This window comes from Carassius auratus, linkage group LG49B (genome assembly GCF_003368295.1).
Source record: "Carassius auratus strain Wakin linkage group LG49B, ASM336829v1, whole genome shotgun sequence".
Taxonomy (NCBI): domain Eukaryota; kingdom Metazoa; phylum Chordata; class Actinopteri; order Cypriniformes; family Cyprinidae; genus Carassius; species Carassius auratus.
In genome coordinates this window covers 939,630-958,837 of record NC_039301.1, presented here as the reverse complement: position 1 = coordinate 958,837, position 19,208 = coordinate 939,630, and the positions used below count along the sequence as shown (strand labels likewise).

General features: G+C 38.2%; 1 protein-coding gene across 1 annotated transcript; it reads right to left on the bottom strand.

The window, feature by feature from the left end:
• Window positions 1–2,497: 2,497 nt before the first annotated feature.
• Window positions 2,498–18,783, bottom strand: LOC113068771 (myosin-7). Its single transcript, XM_026241629.1, has 38 exons — window positions 18,631–18,783; window positions 18,278–18,489; window positions 17,133–17,276; window positions 16,897–17,053; window positions 16,486–16,513; window positions 16,288–16,390; window positions 16,096–16,188; window positions 15,951–16,014; window positions 14,947–15,045; window positions 14,531–14,634; window positions 14,287–14,425; window positions 14,090–14,208; window positions 13,837–13,986; window positions 11,331–11,501; window positions 10,948–11,257; window positions 10,773–10,852; window positions 10,438–10,643; window positions 10,146–10,269; window positions 9,863–9,999; window positions 9,522–9,777; window positions 9,180–9,422; window positions 8,921–9,097; window positions 8,686–8,831; window positions 8,499–8,589; window positions 8,026–8,415; window positions 7,802–7,928; window positions 7,584–7,702; window positions 6,343–6,539; window positions 6,042–6,225; window positions 5,777–5,942; window positions 5,552–5,676; window positions 5,116–5,424; window positions 4,805–5,008; window positions 4,416–4,712; window positions 4,179–4,283; window positions 3,978–4,073; window positions 2,947–3,081; window positions 2,498–2,604 (listed from the first exon to the last, which is right to left on the bottom strand). The coding sequence occupies exons 2-38, from the start codon at window positions 18,476–18,478 to the stop codon at window positions 2,584–2,586; spliced, it is 5,817 nt and encodes a 1,938-aa protein (XP_026097414.1). The 5' UTR covers window positions 18,479–18,489; window positions 18,631–18,783; the 3' UTR covers window positions 2,498–2,583.
• Between the last annotated feature and the right edge of the window lie 425 nt (window positions 18,784–19,208).

Genomic DNA, 19,208 nt, shown 5'->3' with positions numbered 1-19,208 from the left:
TAGAAACATAATGAAGCTAAAGCCAGAAGTCTACTAATCTTTCATTTGAAAATTTGTGATATAATTACTAAAACTTAATTTTATTAAACATTTTCTAAGACCATGTCATGTGTGTTTTTAGGGAAGGCTAATAAAAGCCTAATTAAATTGATTTATGACCCCTGTAAGCTGTCCTGTGTGCTTTTATCTAATTTTTGGCTCAGCAAACTGCCTCATTCATGACTCTATTGTTCTTACGAAACAAGCCTTTCACACATTGGCCAGGTATGATACATAATCCTCATTATTCTTTTATCATTATTCTTTTGTTTTATTCAGCCATTATTAGCCTTTGTTCTGGTATTCCAAGGTTTACCAAGCCACATTGCTTCAATCCCAATATACATTTAGCCAACTATTATCAAAAGTCTGACTATAAAAATATGCAAAAAACATTTCTTACGACCTTGCATGAATTATTATGAGAAAATGCATTATGAAGAAGAACTGCACCCGTTGTAGCTGCATTAGAGCTAACAATGGCATCAAGCTACATAAGACTATTTATGAGATTATTTGTACACTTTTACACAAAGCTCACTTTAAACCACCAACAAGTGTTTGTAATAATTTCCTTTTGTGATCACATGTGGAATTTGGTCGTTTACTGTTGTTAAAATATGCTTTTTATCGCTGCACAAACTAGCATTTCATATTTACATATTCTTTATGGTTTTCAAAATGCCTCAAATCTCATATAAACCATATCCTTTCGTAATTTGTGTTTATTATATATATTTTTTTTTTTTGTGTGTAAGAATTATCTGCGTTTGTTATGGTCAATTATGTAAATTACTGTTATGGCAAAACATTTTTTTTTCCAAAACAGTAGTCAAATATCGAAGCTAGAGTCTTTAATCTTTCTACTGATTGCACTGACTGTTTGTCCAGAGTGTGTTGTTTAATGTCCTGTGAAAGAGAAACAACAATAATCTGGGGCCGTTCACTATCTTTGACTGCAAAGGGGTTGATGCACAAATAGGCTCCAATTTATTTAATATTTTCATTGTTCAAGTCTTTACATCCTTAAAACCTTGTTTACCAAGATGTTTTACATTATGTGCTTCAGTGTCTCCTCTCATGTATGTGCTAAACTTTATGGAACTCTTAATATAGCACAAGTGACAGGTGTTAAAACTACTACTCTTTCTTCATCCTCTCAAGTGTTGAGTAAGCCCCTCCCTTCCCCAGCTCCACCTTTATACAACACGTCTGTCAGAGCCACTGCATCACCTTGAGCAACAATGGACACTTGTCACATCCATCCTACCCATTGAGTTGTTCTGTACCGGACAGTTCGCTAATCTGAAACATTTAGTTCTTTTTATTTATTTGTGATGACTGGAAAAGGTACGTTAACTACATATGTTATCTACAGATCTATTTATGTATTTATTTACATATTCAGTATGTTAAGGGTCTGACATTTTTTAATGTTAATGGTTCTTTGTTTTATGAGAATGATCTGCATTATGGTGCGTTCACAACACCGCTGACGAGAGCGTTAAATTGGCCGGAACTCATTCATTTTCAGTGTGAGCCGGTGGCGATCTCAGTCAAGTCTTGGACAGTGAAAGTGTTGAGGACAGTTGAAGTCAGGTCAACTTTATGGTAATGAGCTATGACGCAGTTGGGCGGCAACCAATCGGAATGCAGGAGTCCTCCGCTTAAGAGGATTCCGAAGTACGAAGTCCTATAATCATTGGTTCCGATCACATTAGTTCCCAAGCATTTCATGCTAGAAGGTTTGTTTTTCAATGCAAAAGCAAATTAATTTAACATTGATTTGACCAGTTGCATTTAGGCTACACTTCAACCAGGACAGTTTTTCCAATGTAGACTGTGCAAAAATTAATGTTAATATTAATTAAAGACCAAGGCTAGTAAATGTCTCCTATAAACTGCATGTTGAAATTAGACCAAGTTAGCACTTAACCAGGAACACAGAAACACACCACACAAATGGCTTTTATTGGTTTATTTCGTTAGTAAACGTGTAACTATAATTAAGTACTTTCTACTTTTCTTAAAATATTTCATGAGGCTAACTTGTATGTTACTTGTGGTCAATCTGTAAAAGATCAACATGCTTGTTTAACTTTGCAGCTCCTTTAAATAAACAAGACCAAGTGTTCAATCGTCAGAGCGTCCATGAATCTTTCTACAGCATTATTGTCAGGGCGGCCAGAGCAAATTTTTACACTCTCAGCGGAAGTGTGAACGCACGGTTATTGTGGATTTTATTGTCATAAATGTGGATTATATTGCAAACAATTTTACCCATCCATTATTGTTCATGACTACATGAACCAGAACACCATATCTTGACAAAATTAGAATTTTGTTGTAGTCAGCTAATGCCTGAACAAAAAGGTCTTAGCAAGTATTTAGGCTCTTTGATTTGGCTTAGTTATGTGATGATGCCAATTTAGTTTTGAATAACACAGTGTGGCAAAAGTTTAATCTGCAGATTTGCTTTATTCTACTGATCTAGAAACTAATGGATTCAAAGATACACAACATATTCTGAGAGATGGCAGAGCTTCATTCCTCATCATGTCCTTTCTGTTCAAGGGAGAAAAAAGACGTAAGATTAATCTAAAGTCTTATTAGAAAATTTTATCAATTTTGCCCATGGAAATAGTTGTTTAGGATTCATTAAATGGCTCCTTTCAAAATTTAATTGCACTAACATGTTTCTCAATGGAGTTGCCATTAGCTCTGCTTATCAAGGTTTTTGTTGCAACAGAGTATTGTTTTCTACAAAACTTATTGAAACATTTATGTGTAGGTGGTTGACAGTTAAATAGTTCATGTAGTTTGCTTTAGAGTTTACGTTCAGTAAAAGACATATGCATCACATCTGCCAAATCATCTAACATTTGTATGCAGAAAACAAACCTTTACCTTAGAGCTGGTGTCTCTGCTCTTGGCTCTCAGCTTGTTGACCTGAGATTCAGCAATATCAGCTCTCTCCTCTGCTTCATCCAGCTCATGCTGTATTTTACGGAACTTGCCCAGATTAGAATTGGCCTGCTCCTCCTGAAAACACATGGATATGTTTTCTCAAGCAATCAATTGTCAGTTTTATTTTAATGTAATCACAGTCCAAATTAATTCATGGAAAATCATGGTAATCATGCTTAAAGGATTAGTTTACCCAAAAATGAAAATTCTGTCATTAATTACCCTCGTGTTGTTCGAAACCTGTAAGACCTTCGTTCATCTTCGGAACACAATTTTAAGATATTTTTGTTGAATTCTGATGGCTCTCTGACCCTCCCATAGACCGCAAGGTAACTACCACATTCAAGGTCCACAAAATTACCAATAAGATCGACAAAGTAGTCCATGTGAAATCAGTGGTTCAACTGTAAAGTTACGAAACTAGGGGAATACTTTTTTGCACAAAGAAAACTAAAATAAAGACGAAAATGTGGAATAAAGTTGTTATTTTAGCTTTCTTTGCGCAAAAAAGTATTCTCCTAGTTTCGTAACTTTACAGTTGAACCACTGATTTCTCATAATATTCTCGTAGCTTCTTATCTTAAATTGTGTTCTGAAGATGAATGAAGGTCTTACGGGTTTCGAATAACACGAAGTTGAGTAATTAATGACAGAATTTACATTTTTGGGTAAACTGATGCTAAGCAATATGAAATCTAACAGTGGACAAGCTAAATGTAACATTGGCTTAGAAAGAAAACTCCATCAAGCTGTTTAGGTAGTGAAAGGAAAAACACTGAAGAGCCAGACTCAGCTGGTGGAGTAGATATATTTTGAGTCTACAGATTAAGACAAATATGCAAATTTAGTAAATTCTTCTAAAACCCCTATTTTTTTTTTATTTCGTTTTCTTTTTTTTTTTAAACAAAAGCATCATTATCTTTAGATTTCAAGAAATGCATACATTGTTACTGAAATTAACGTTAACATACCGCCTCCTCAGCCGCTCTCTTGTAGGACTTGACCTTCAGCTGGAGTTTATCCACGAGGTCTTGAAGACGAGCCAGATTCTTACGGTCCTCCTCAGTCTGTATATGTTAGTCATAAGGCATAAATTGACTTTGTCACTATTTGTTTTGTTTCATTAAATCTTTGCATGAATAAAAAGACAGTTATATGTCAGAGAAAGTGACCTGGTAGGTGAGCTCCTTGATGCGTCTCTCATATTTACGCACTCCTTTCACAGACTCGCTCGCCTTTCTCTGTTCTATCTCCACCTCATTTTCCAGCTCTCTCACCTAGAGAAAACCAAAATGATTTCAAAATGACCAATTCTGAAGCTCTGGGTACATATATTCATGAATAACAACAAACATACAAGATGTACGAAAGGATAATGTATCATAAAGAACTGTGTTTGATAAACTAACCCTGGCTTCCAGTTTCTGGACCTGCTTCTTGCCTCCCTTCATGGCGATCTGCTCAGCTTCATCCAGACGGTGCTGCAGGTCCTTGATGGTCTGCTCCATGTTCTTCTTCATGCGCTCCAGATGAGCGCTGGTGTCCTGCTCCTTCTTCAGCTCTTCTGCCATCATGGCAGCATCAGTGATGGCCTTCTTGGCTTTTTCCTCAGCATTCCTGCACTCCTGCACTGCCTCCTCAACCTCAGTCTGAAGCTGAGTATTATCTCCCTCCAGCTTCTTCTTCTGATTCAGCAGACTGGTGTTCTAAACATAGACCATATGGACATTCATATAGTCACTAGATAATCTTGTGAGGGATTTGCTAGTACTGTTTATCTAGTACAGAGGTTTCATACCTGAGAATGCAGGAGCTGGACTCTCTCACTGACGTCCAGCAGTTCCTGCTCAGCCAGTTTCCTTCCTCTCTCAGTCTGTTCCACCAGAGATCTCAGCTCATCCAGTTCTGCCTGCAGCAGATTGTTGCGTCTCTCCACAATGGCGATGTTCTCTTTGAGATCATCATTACTGCGCAGAGCGTCATCCAGCTGCAGTTGGGAGTCCTGTAATGTAAATTTTTTTTATAAATGAAAAGACTGCAGTTCTTTAAGATTTCAGTACTGAATTACAATTCTTTTGAAAAAGAAAATAAAATAAAATTCTGGCATACTTTAAGATGTCCATGAAGACCCTTGAGTTGCTTCTGGGCTTCTGATGCCTGTCTGTTAGCCTGGCTGAGCTGAATCTCCATCTCATTGAGGTCTCCCTCCATCTTCTTCTTCAGTCTGAGAGCTTCATTCCTGCTGCGAGTCTCTGATTCCAGGGAGGTCTGAAGGGTATCAATCATTCTCTGCTGGTTCCTCTTGGACTGCTCCATCTCTTCATCTTTCTCAGCCAGTTTACGTTCAATATCAGCTTTGATCTGATTGAACTCCAGCTGAGCTCTAAGGATCTTTCCTTCTTCATGCTCCAGGGAGCCCTGACAGATCAGTTAACTTAGTTAATTAGAAAGCATGTTCACATCTCTCAGAATACCAATTATTGTTTTATTTTTAATTAATACACAGAAAACACAAAAATATCAACAATTAGATATCTAGATATACCTCAGCTTCCTCCAGAGCTGCTTGAATTTCAGCTTTTTCCTGCTCCAACTGCTTACGAATTTTCTCTAGTTCATGAATGTTCTTTCCACTCTCCCCAATTTGTTCAGTGAGATCAGAAATCTCCTCTGTTTTTTTGTAGGAAATGTAATAAAGGTTAATGCATAAAAAAATCAAAATAAATATTTACATTTCATGATATGTGAATTCTTATTAAACAACGGACACCTTGGAGGTTCTTGTTCTCTCTCTTCATGGTCTCCAAATGATCCAGAGACTCCTCATAAGAGTTCTTCAGTTTGAACAATTCAGTGCTCAGAGATCTTGCTTCCTTCTGGGAGCTTTCCAGCTCACTCTGAGACTCCTCATATTTCTGCTTCCATTCAGCTAGGACCTGTTTGATAGTTTCAGAGACTTTGATTAGCTATCATTGGAGTTTGATGAATCGTGAAAGATAATGGATATAAAGTAAGTGTTTTTTGTTTTTTTTGACCTTGTCAAAGTTTCTTTGCTTCTTGTCCAGAGCAGCGGCAGCAGCATTGGATCTCTCCACATCCACCATGAGATCTTCAATCTCATTCTGCAGCCTGTGCTTGGTCTTCTCCAGAGAGGAGCACTTAGCATTGACTGCTTCCACAGCTTCTTCTGCATCTTGCAGACGCTGAGCCAGTTTCTTCCTTTATGAATAAACAAATAGTTCCAAAACAACTTGTTGAGGCTTTTGTCTTTCAATAGGAACAAGATATTTATAGGTAAGTCGAACTTTATGAAATACTGTATTTCTTGTTTCATACTTAGCTTCCTCCAGCTCCTCAGTCCTCTGGATGGCATCAGTTTCATACTTAGTTCTCCACTGAGCCACCTCAGAGTTTGCCTTGGACATACTACGCTGCAGCTCAGCTTTTGCTTCCTGCTCCTCCTCGTACTGTTCCCTCAGCAGATCAGAATCATGACGAGCAGATTGAACTGCATGGGCCAGGGCATTCTTAGCCTATGGACATTGGACATTTATAGTTAATAGTATACATATTATAAAAATAAGAAAAAAACCTTGCTACTTGTACTCTGCATTAGCATAGGAGCACAAGACAGACACAGTGGGCGTGGCGTCAGGCCTCGGAGAGGCTTTTATTAACAGAAAAAAACAAATAAAACAGGGAATAGTGTCCAAAATAACGGGGAATCTGGTGTCCTTGTCGTGCTGCGGGGTTCGTGTGGGTCGGGCAGTGTTCACGGAGGAAGGGTCCAGGTAAGGGGCGGAGTCCGGCGGCTGCACGCGCTCCCCTCTTCAGTCTGGGGCGCAAGGGCGGCGGTTTCCTCTAGTGGCCACGTCACTCTCATTGGCTGCGCGGCACTGGCAGGGGATGGACAGCCCGGCATCCTGGTCCGTCGTCCGTGTAAACGGGTGCGGTTTCCATCCGGATCACGGGTCCGGTAGCTCACGTCTCTAGTGTGCGCGGGAGTCCCTCAATGCACCCTTCCTGGACCCACGAGGACACCAGTGTGCATGCACGGGGTCTTTTGGTGCGTTGAGGGACTCCCGCGCCGCTAGAGACGTAAGCTGCCGGACCCGGCCAGGATGCCAGGCCGTCCATCCCCTGCCAGCGCCGCGGCCAATGAGAGTGATGCGGCCGCTAGAGGAAGCCGCCGCCCCTCGCACCCCAGACCGGAGAGGGGAGCGCGTGCGGCCGCCGGACTCCGCCACTTACCTGGACCCTTCCTCCATGAACACTGCCTGATCCACACGAACCCTGCAGCACGACGAGGACACCAGATTCCCCATTATTTTGGACACTCTCCCCCTTTGGCCACTCTTATTCCCTGTTTTATTTGGTTTTCTGTTAATAAAAGCCTCTCCGAGGCCTGACGCCACGCCCACTGTGTCTGTCTTGTGCTCCTCCCGTCACAACGGGACTTGTCACAACACTTATATTGTTGCTCTTTTGTTGTTTTGATGGCTTCTTTTGCCATCATTTGAATGTCACTTTGGATAAATTATTAAATGTACATGTAATACTTTGAAAAAGTAAAATACCTTAATTTCCTCCTCTAGTTGTCGTTTGAGGTCCTCAATCTGCTGAGTGTAGGACTGCTTGCCTCTTGTTAGCTGAGAGACCAAGGAATCCTTCTCTTCCAGCTGTCTAGAAAGCTCCCCTAGATAGAAGTATAACCATTACATCACAGAAAGTAGTGTGTTATCTTAGGAATATGTCTAAAAAAACAAATAAAGTGATATTCTATTGGAGTACATACCATTTTCGGTTTGCAATTTAGCTTTTTGCATGGTAAAGTCATTGATGCTACGTTGTCCTTCTTCGTATTTTGTTCTATATTCTGACATCTGGTCCTCGAAGGTCCTGCACATTTTCTCCAAGTTTGCCTGTATGGACATTAAATCAAACAAATTTGAAGCAGCACAGTGGATGAATAAAGCATAATTCTTAATAACACAAGAAAACATGGAAAGAAATCGTCACCTTGGCCTTGGCAAGCTGCTCCATGTTGGAGACCACATCATCCAGTTCCAGTCTGAGTTCACTCTTCTCTTTCTCCAGCTTCTGCTTCACTCTCTGAAGGTTGTCAATCTGTTCTCCCAGATCGGCCACACTGTCAGAATGTTTCTTCCTCAGAGTAGCCGCAGTGGCTTCATGTTGCAGAGTGGCCTCTTCAAGGTCTCTTCGCAGCTTCTGTAACTCAGCTTCACGTTTCTTGTTCATCTCAATCTGGGCAGCGGTGGCTCCACCAGCTTCCTCCAACCTCTCACTGATCTCCTCCAGTTCTCTGGAAAGATCAGCTCTCTGTTTCTCAATTTTGGCACGAGCGGCTCTCTCAGCCTCCAGCTCTTCTTCCAGCTCTTCAATCCGAGCCTGGTATAGTAAGGAAAATCAAAGTTAAAGCTAGAATTCCTAATTTGCTAGCTATGTAATCTTTTAAGAATGATGAATTTCACCTGCAGCTCCTTCAGTTTCTTCTGGAGTTGGGCTGCCATAACCTGCTCATCTTCAATCTTGCTGTTGAGCTGGCTGATCTCAAAATCTTTCCTGTGTTGCAGAAAATGTTTAATAAAAAAATCTAAATAAGGACTCAAATTGTTATTAGTATTATGGTAAAATTATTTATCCCCCTGGAAAACATACTTTTTAATCCTCTCTTCCAGTTGCTGTTTGTCATTTTCCAGGTCCATCACACTCTCTTGGGTCAACTTTAAGTCTCCCTCGAGCTTCCTCTTTGCCCTCTCCAGGTCCATACGAAGCTTCTTTTCCTGTTCCAGGGAACCCTCAAGCTGGAAGGACAAAAGTATTATTTTTTATTATAATTAAGCATTTTTGTTTCATGGTTCATTTACTTCAGAAGTATCAGCAAACTACTCACATCATCCACTTGTTGCTCCAGCTTGGCTTTGGCTTTGGTGAGTGTGTTGACTTTGTCTTCCTCACTCTGGAGATCATCCAGTGTTTGCTGATGGGCCTCCTGCAGAGCTTTCTTCTCTTTGGTCAGCTTAGCAATGATCTCATCCAAAGCTGCCATCTCTTCTGTCAGGTTTTTAACCTACAGAATTGTGTAATTGTATCATGAGACTTCTAGTCAATCCAATCTCACTTTTCAGACATGTTCAGTGTTGAAAACTGACCTTGTTCTCAGTGGCATGTTTCTCTTTCTCCACTTTGGCCAGAGTGAGCTCAAGATCATCAATGTCCTTCTTAAGCTCAGAACATTCATCCTCCAACTTTCGTTTCTTGGTGGTCAGTTCAGCATTCATTTCTTCTTCATCCTCCAGTCTCTCAGTCAGCTCTTTGGCTTTGGCCTCAAGCTGGATCTTGTTCTTGATCAGACCCTCACATCTCTCCTCAGCATCGCAAAGATTATCTTGCTCCTGTTTACAGATACAGAAAATTATTTGCATTAATTTTAATGTCTTTGCAACTCAAAATTGTAATTATACATTTTAATAATTATTAAATCATAAACTTGCAGTTTGGACTTGAAGTTGCAAGTCATTCTTCTCTTGGAGAAGAGAAACCATCTTTTCTTCAAGCTCCTTTCTGCGGGCTTCAGATTTGGCGTAAGCCTCCTTCAACTTCAGGAATTCTTCCTTCATGTTGGCCATTTCTTTTTCTGCTTCAGCAGATCTCAGAAGAGGCTTGATCTTGAAGTAGAGCTTCATCCAGGGCCAATTCTTGACACCCATGAAGGCACGGATATTCCACTGGATCACAAGCAAGGCATCTCTGCAGTATGATACGAAATTAGGTTTATACATCATATGAAGTGTACCAGTGGCATTCTTTTGGTAATTATTGCCTAAACCTTTACCTGCGCTCAACAATCTTCTGGAACTCAACTCTTGAGAGAAGACCACGAGCTCTAGCTTGAATATTTGTGATGATGAGAGCAAGACGGTCATCTCGCATCTCTTCAAGAGTACCTAGAAGACCAGCCTTGAAGAACACCTTGAGGAATAAAAAGAGTCTCTTAATTTTATGCCTTAAATTATGAAAGTGATTTATATGCCTGCCAATGTCACATTATTTAATTGTCCAGTGTTTTTTCTTTTTCATATAATAAATAAACTAAATTAGACATTTCTTTAGGGTACCTTAGTATGTCCAAACTTGTACTGGTTGTGGTCAATATCCAAAGAGCCCAATAACTTCTCAGCTCCTTTTCTGCTGTCAATGAACTGACCGTCTGGGATGGCAGCAGGGTTCAGGATACGATATCTGTTTTTCCATAAATCAGATAATAATTTTTTTTGGCAAACCAAATAAGAAACCATTTTGAATGAGAAATATTAAATATTGCACATTTGAAAATGTGTCGACTCTTATTGCATTTTTGATAAGTAAGTTTTTGACCCAAGTGTGGCTTGTTTTCATAAGTGAATGTACCTCTGCTTGAAATCTCCATACAGGATCCTGTTGGGGAAGCCCTTTCTGCAGATTCTGATGCCCTCCAGCACACCGTTACAGCGCAGCTGGTGCATGACCAGAGGATTCTCCATCGCCCCAGGAGTCTTAGTCTCATTGGGGATGATGCAGCGCACAAAGTGAGGGTGAGTTGACCTCAAGTTGGTCATCAGCTTGTTCAAGTTCTCCTGTTGGTAGATATTATCAATCACATTGTAAACATATATTTTAGGTTGTCATGCTGTTTAAAAAGATTAAGCCAAATCATAATATATTACAGTAATCAGTTTTAGTGTTAAAAACACTCTATATGTTACCCTGTGAAGAGCAGACACTGTCTGGAAAGAAGAACCCTTTTTCTTCTTCTCCTTTGCTTTGCCACCACCTCCCTCTGCGGCTGTCGAAATATATATATATATATATTTTTAATTAACCTTGCATTGAAACCTTATTTATCTCAAGGATTTTTCCCCCTTTGACAACACAACTCACCTGAGTCAGCACTAGCATAATTAGCAAATAGGATAGAAAGGAGTTTCATGGTGGACTTCTGATACAGGCCAACAACCGTCTCATTGAGAGGATCCTTGTTCTTCACCAGCCAGTTATTGATGTTGTAGTCCACAGTGCCAGCGTAGTGAACCAGGGAGAAATGCGCCTCTGGTTTACCCTTGACAATCCTGGGCTTCTGGAAGTTAGCACTTTTGCCCAAGTGGTTGTCATAAAGCTTAGCTTTGAATGTTGCATCACTGGCTTTGGGGAACATGCACTCCTCTTCAAGGATGGACATGATACCCATGGGCTAGCAAACAATAGATAAAGTGAGTTTCAAATTAGCATTGTTGATCCAATATCTCTCACATTTAAAAACTCACCTTTTCAATGAGATCAATACAAGCCTGCAAGTCCATGCCAAAGTCAATGAACACCCATTCAATACCCTCCTTCTTGTATTCCTCTTGCTCCAAAACAAACATGTGATGGTTGAAGAACTGCTGCAACTTCTCATTTGTGAAGTTGATGCACAGCTGCTCAAAGGTGTTGAACTAGAACAAATTAACAGCGTTTTTTAACATGGATAGAAAACATATAGCCACAGAGTGATGTATAAAGTACCAGAGATGTATAAAGTACTAGAGACCCATACTTGAGTAAAAGTACAAGTGCTCTATCAAAAAAGTGACTTGAGTAGAAGTTGAAGTGCTCTTTAAGCACCACACTTAAGTAGAAGTACTAAAGTATTCAACATTGTTTGTACTTAAGTATTGCAAGTAGTCTATTTTAAAATGTACTACTCAAGTACTGAAAGTAAAAGTACAAGTTCTGTGTTATGTAGTTATTAAAGAAAGTAGTCAAAAGTTTGAACATATTGTTTTTACTATTTCAGATGATTAACCTAAAGGACAATCACAATTCCTTTGACTGTAACTTTTTGTAAAAAAAAAAAAAAAAAAAAAAAAAAAAACAGATTAAAGGGTTATTTCGCCCAACTTGCAACATTATGTCATTAATTACTTACCCTCATGTTGTTTCAAACATGTAAGACCTCCGTTTATCTTTGGAACACAGTTTAAGATATTTTATATTTAGTCTGAGAGCTCTCAGTCCCTCCATTGAAGCTGTGTGTACGGTATACTGTCCATGTCCAGGAAGGTAAGAAAAACATCTTCAAAGTAGTCCATGTGACATCAGAGGGTCAGTTAAATATAAAAAATAGCAAAAACTACGACTTTATTCAGCATTGTCTTCTCTTCCGTGTCTGTTGTTAGACAGTTCAAAACAAAGCAGTTTGTGATATCCGTTTCGTGAACGAATCATTAGATGTAACCGGATCTTTTTGAAACGGTTCACCAAATCGAACTGAATCGTTTTAAACGGTTCGCGTCTCCAATACGCATTAATCCACAAATGACTTAAGCTGTTAACTTTTTTTAATGTGGCTGACACTCCCTCTGAGTTAAAACAAGCCAATATCCCGGAGTAATTCATTTACTCAAACAGTAGACTGACTGAACTGATGTGAAGAGAGAACTGAAGATGAACACCGAGCCGAGCCAGATAATGAACAAAAGACTGACTCGTTCACGAGTCAAGAACAGTTTACGAATTCGTGTCCGGATTCGAGAACCGAGGAGCTGATGATACTGCGCATGTGTGATTCAGCGTGAAGCAAACCGCCACACAGCGCTGGACCGAACTGATTCTTTTGGTGATTGATTCTGAACTGATTATGTGCTAATGTTATGCGCGCGGGCAAACCGAAGGCTTGCAATCATCGCCAATGACGTCATTACGTCGAGCGCAAAAGAACCGGTGAACTGTTTTCTTCAACCAGTTTATTGAATCGAACTGTCAGAAAGAACTACTGGTGATCCGGAAACCGATGCAACCGGTTCTTGACTCGTGAACTAGTCATTATCTGGCTCGGCTCGGTGTTCATCTCTCTCTTCACAGCAGTTCAGTCAGCACGCGCAGTCTTCTTAATCGCTTGATTCGCTCAATGATGTGCCAGCTTCATCAAACCTGCCATCTACAGTTCTGGCAGTGGTAATGTGGGTAACGAGTAACGATGCAGCACATAACAAAAATAACGGAGTAAAAGTATTAAACTCATCGAAAATATGTACTGAAGTAAAAGTGGAAGTAGGGGAAAAAAATTATACTCTAATAAAGTACAGATACCGCCTTTTAGTACTTAAGTACAGTAGTGAAGTAGTTCTACTTCGTTACTATACATCTCTGGGCAGTGGTAATGTGGGTAACGAGTAACGATGCAGCACATAACAAAAATAACGGAGTAAAAGTATTAAACTCATCGAAAATATGTACTGAAGTAAAAGTGGAAGTAGGGGAAAAAAATAATACTCTAATAAAGTACAGATACCGCCTTTTAGTACTTAAGTACAGTAGTGAAGTAGTTCTACTTCGTTACTATACATCTCTGAATACTACCTTGCATGAATCGTGATTAGCTAATAGCAAATTTGGATTTTGCTGACATAAACAAAAGTTTATTGGCTATAAAACAAAGACTCTCTGTCCTGCTTCTTCCTTCAGTCGAAGACAGGAAAGATACTTGTGCCAAATTAGCTCATGGGTTTGTAACTATGCATTAGAATTATATAATCTACAATTGTATGCTTAGTAAATTTGGTTAATCAGTTAATTATGATAATTTCACAATTGATACATTGTTTATCATCATATAACGGTGAATCTGGACTTTCAAGGCATACATAGCCATACACTACACCTGCAATTAAATAATGCCATGTCATGGACAGTCCCCTTGAGCAACTCGGTAACCTTACTCACTGGTGACAGCTGAATTGTGTCTAGATCCAGAAGAGTTACTAATACGAAACAAAATCAAATACTTACATCAAAGATCTCAAATCCAGCAATGTCCAACACACCAATGAAGTACTGGCGAGGCTGTTTGGTGTCCAGGGATTGGTTGATTCTCACAACCATCCAGAGGAACATCTTCTCATACACTGACTTTGACAGAGCACCAATGGCATAGGACACCTTTTTATGGGATAAGTTGAGTAAATTAAGGCTAAGTTTCACTGCATAGACATTTGGTTGTTTTGTCAACAGTATGTAAAATATATCACAAAGTAGTCTCCACCTGCTGTACATTCTGTCCCTTGGTGACCCACTCATTCCCTACTTTGACTCTCGGGTGGCACAGAGCCTTGATGAGATCAGCAGAGTTCAGGCCCATCAGATAAGCTGACTTATCAGCATCTGTCGTCAATAAAAATACAACGTTAACTGTCATGAATCTATGCATACATTCTGTCAGCATTTTATCCTGATACTGACCCTCAGTCCCATCAGCCTCTGCCTGTTCCTCTCGCTGCTTCTGCTTGAACCTCATGTTTCCGTAGTGCATGATTGCACCAGTCAGCTTGTAGATGCTGTTCTTCTCCTCTTGGGTGAAGCCCAACACATCAAACGCTTCCTACAGTCATTTTTTAATGATTTATGCACATGATAAATGCCTCATCTTAAGAAGATAATGTCAATCTTTATTAAAAGGATTTCATAAATATTTCAGATAACGCACATCTGTTGCCATCAGCTCATCAGCATCATCAATAGAGGCCACCTGTGTCTCTCCTTGAGAGATGAAGGAGTAATCATAAGGGTTTGCTGTGATCAGCAGCATCTCTGAGAGGGAAGACAAAACATTTAGACAAGTTTTAATACATTTTTGGGTTGTCCTTATTTTAAGGCTTCTTTGTTCTGTGTACTGTAATTATACATATAAGTACTGAGTAATATTAATTAAATACATGTACGTTTACTACATGGTTAGGGTTAGGATTACGGTTTGGTTTAACGCTACTTGCATGTAATTGTTATTATAACAGTAAGTGCATATGTAACAAGGCAAACTTAAAATAAAGTGTTACCCATTTTTGTTGTAAATGTTAATTAACAAAATTATAGCGGTTTAATTTTAACATATTTTTTGCCCACCTAATAGTTCTGGTTTCTTCTGAGACAGGATCTGGTAGAAGATGTGGTAGTCTCTCTCAGCCTTGAGCTGGAAAGTCACACGAGACTTCTCCAGAAGATCTGGTCATAGAATTTAGAATATATATATATATATATATATATATATATATATATATATATATACACACACACACAAAAACACACTGTATATTCGTTTCTGAGTGAATCAGCTGTTTGAACGAATTTAATGAATAAATGACTTAAAGACTCATTGAGCCATTTACCGCCTCCTGCTGGAAGTTTTAGTTTCTTATTAAGACTATCATTTAATAATAATAATAATATATTAATATATATTTCCATATTAATAATAATAATAATAAAACATTAAAGTTCACCAAAAAATAAAAAAAAATTCCTCATCGTCAAGTAATTTCAAACCTGTTTGACTGACTTTCTTTCATGGAACATAAGTTATTTTGAAGAATGATGGCAACCAAACTGTTTTGGTTATCATTGACTTCCATGTACGAAAAAGAAAAAATGAAATACTGAGACATTGCTCAAATTATCTTATTTTGTATTCCACAGCAGAAAGTCAACATTATACTTTATTATACATTATAAAATATTTCTTTCTAAAGCGGCTTTTTCTAATTTCTGTTTGATTCTTTTCTCATTTAATGACTTTAAATTTAATTTGATTAATTAATCGCTACATTGTCTAATTAATTAGATTAAAAATATTTATTGCTTGATAGCCCTAATAAATAAAATATTATTATTATTAATATTAATCGTCTTTCAGCTAACTAACAGAAAACTTTTTCTGCATTTGTAGAATTGTAGAATTCTACAAGAATTCTAAAGTTGTAGAAAACAACATTCCTAGATGCCCTATATAGCGCACTTCTGGGTGTAAAGTGCCTTTAGAATATGCTTTATCCCTAAAGTGTGTACACACACATATCACAAAGTAGGAGTCATAAAAGACAAGCCAGAAAATAATCAAAGATCTTTCTTACAAGTCTCAATATCAGCAGATGCTAGTTTGCCACTGGCAGCAAAGTGGATCCGGATAAACTTGCCCTGTTCGAAAGGGATATTGGTTTTAAATACAGTGGAAAAATGAAATGAAATGTTTTGTATTTTAAAGTGGTGTCCACTCACAAATCTAGATGAATTGTCATTTCTGATGGTCTTGGCATTACCAAAGGCCTCGAGAGCAGGATTACACTGGATGATTTGATCCTCCAGAGTACCCTAGAAAACACAACATTTGAAATTTGTGCACAGTGAATGACAATCAAACAAAATAGAAGTACAATAATTTTATTTTAAGTTCAGATCTTCTCAGTTTACCTTCTTTTCAGTGGTTTCCTTCTTTGAAGGACTAGCAGCAATGCTGGCAAAGTACTGAATGACTCTCTTGGTGTTCACAGTCTTTCCAGCACCAGATTCTCCACTGTCAATACAAAGCACTCTTAGACAGGGAAGACATACTTTCTCTTGTCAGCCTTATTGAGATTTTGCATTTATATAAAAAGAAAATAGTCTTACGTGATAAGAATTGACTGGTTTTCCCTGTCTGAAAAATAGAATGTTTTGTTACTAAATGGATAGCTTAAATATAGGTTTCCTATTCCAGCAAATCTCTATAGAGTATTGAAGTATACTGTATGTGTATACAACTGGGGCAAATTCCATTCAGAAGAGAGCATTGATGTGGGGACTTTAGAGGGCACTCGTGTGTCACAATGAAGCCATTTTAAACGCATTTGGCAACAATAAAAGGCAATGTAATTTCCTCATCTTCAATTGGAATTCAACCATGACAATGCTAGGCAGCAACAACAGGAATATCTTATATTTATGACAAAAATGCACCTCCAAAAGTGTAAGACAAGGGTGCAAAAAGACCATTTGGAATTTGCCCGTGTAAACTAATTTGGATATGTCAAGTTGACGCACCTGACAGCATGTACTGGTAGGCGTTGTCAGAGATGGAGAAGATGTGAGGAGGAGCTTCACTCCTCTTCTTTCCTCTGTAGGCAACAACCACTTCCTGGTTGTACACCGGGAGCCACTTGTAGGGGTTGACAGTGACACAGAAGAGCCCAGAGTAGGTCTGTAAGAGATTCACAGCAGCTTCAGATCTGCTCATTCGTGATAAAGTGAATCTGTGAGTGTTTTAAGACGCCACTCACGTAGATCATCCAGGCTGCGTAACGCTCTTTGAGGTTAAACAGCACAGCGGGCTCATGCAGGAAGGTGAACATCGCCATGTCCTCAATTTTATCAAACTTTGGCGGGTTCTGAGGATGAACATCTACTTCTTTCACAGTTACAGTCTGTGGGAACATGAGATTTCAACCAGTGTCAGTACATTTTTTTTTCTTTTGCACACCAATTTGGATTGCTTTCAACTTACAAATGAAAATAATAGTTACATAATTAGAGTTCATTAGATGGTGGGTTAATTTGAATAAAAAACAAACTCAAGACAAAGATGATTTTAGAAAATGTATGTATCATTACTATTATTATTATTATTATTTTCCCAACTGATATTTTTTACTAGTGGGTGCAAGACACTATAGTTCACTTATGTTAGTAAGGATAGCAAAATAAAGTAACCTGTGACATTTTAAACCTAAAAGTTCATGATAAAATGGACTACCAGTAAAATTGCTAAAAAAGTTTGGACCAAAAATGATTCAGACACATTGACCTGACCATATTTTGCCTAAGTTTCATCTGACATTATCAAGATTAATTTGTTCTAACACAGTTTAACTCTTGAGTTCGTCACATTTTATTGCCATTTTCTAAACCATTGCGAATAAATTGTGATAATGCGTGAAATGTTGAAGGTGTCTGAATAAATTTAGATTTGACTGTGTATGTATATATATATATATATATATATATATATATATATATATATATATATATATGGACCACAAAACCATTCCTAAATCGCTGGAGTATATATTTTTTTAGCAATAACCAAAAACAAATCATTGGACGGGTCAAAATTATCGAATTTTCTTTTATGCCAAAAATCATTAGGATATTAAGTAAAGATCATGTTCCATGAAGATATTTTGTACATTTCGTAATACGTAATATTTGATTAGTAATATGCATTGCTAAGAATTCATGTGAACAACTTTAAAGATAATTTTCTCAGTATTTAGATTTTTTTGCTCCCTCAGATTCCAGATTTTCAAATAGTTGTATTTCAGCGAAATATAATAATAATAATATATATATAATAAAAAAGTTACAACATTATTTACAATACATCTGATTATTTACAATGCCACTGCTAAAGCTTATTAAAACTTACCGTTCCCTTTGAATTCTCACAGGTGACTTTATCACCATCTCGACTAATAATAGTTGCTTTCACATACTCCTCTTCAGCATCAGGAACGAAACAAGCTTTCTTCATGTCAAAGGGGCGAGTTTGGGCCTCCAGACGCTCTATGTCCGACTTCCTGAGGAACGGAGCAGCGGCTCCAAACTCTGCCATCTGGGCATCTCCCATCTTTCACCGATCTGTTGGTTTCCAAGTAAACTTTATTAGGCATAATCGTAGCTAATAAAGTGACATGACCAGTATGCATTCAGTTTTCAAATTATGTCAAATGTATTAAGTAAATGAACATTATCTTGTTAAGTATGATTAAAACCACTTACTTTTGAAGTACTGTTCTTCAGAGACGGATGGTTCAATGCTCTAGATCCACACAAAAGAAAGAACATGTAACCATTGTCCTACCAAATATTCAAATCACTTCAGATAAGAAACAATAGTACAAGGCAATGCAATTCCTCCTTTCTTTCGTAAAGTCTTTGAGACTATGTCCACTCACTACAACTCAAGATAATTTCTAATAGAAATCACAGCTCATCTCAACTTACCACACTCAAGGAAAGATACAAGTGACGATTGTTAAACATGTCATGCCTCCTTTTATAATGCAATTGTTCCTCTAAATATGGTTGTTGGCATCATACAAAGTTTTCGGCTCGCTCTGTTTGGTTAGGAAGGATGGGTTGGGTATGCTGGGGAAAACTGGGGGGGCTTTTTAATGTGGTATTATATGTCACTCATGTCAGGTTAATAATGTTTATTGAGTTAAAGAAACATTCATATATATTAACATATAAACCAGACATAATTTTACTCGCCCACTGAATGTCTGTAAACCAGAAACACATTAAAAATAACAGAAGTCTTTCTCTGAAAACTTCAGAGTTGGAGCATAAATTTG

What these genes read in the sequence shown, in the direction of transcription:
- LOC113068771 (XM_026241629.1), bottom strand. Translation starts at nt 18,478, where the DNA reads ATGGGAGATGCCCAGATGGCAGAGTTTGGAGCCGCTGCTCCGTTCCTC. An exon ending in CTGGAAGAGAGGATTAAAAA is followed by an intron (nt 8,590 to 8,685) that starts GTATGTTTTCCA and finishes TCTGCAACACAG; the next exon opens with GAAAGATTTTGAGATCAGCC. An exon ending in TAAATTGCAAACCGAAAATG is followed by an intron (nt 7,703 to 7,801) that starts GTATGTACTCCA and finishes ACTTCTATCTAG; the next exon opens with GGGAGCTTTCTAGACAGCTG.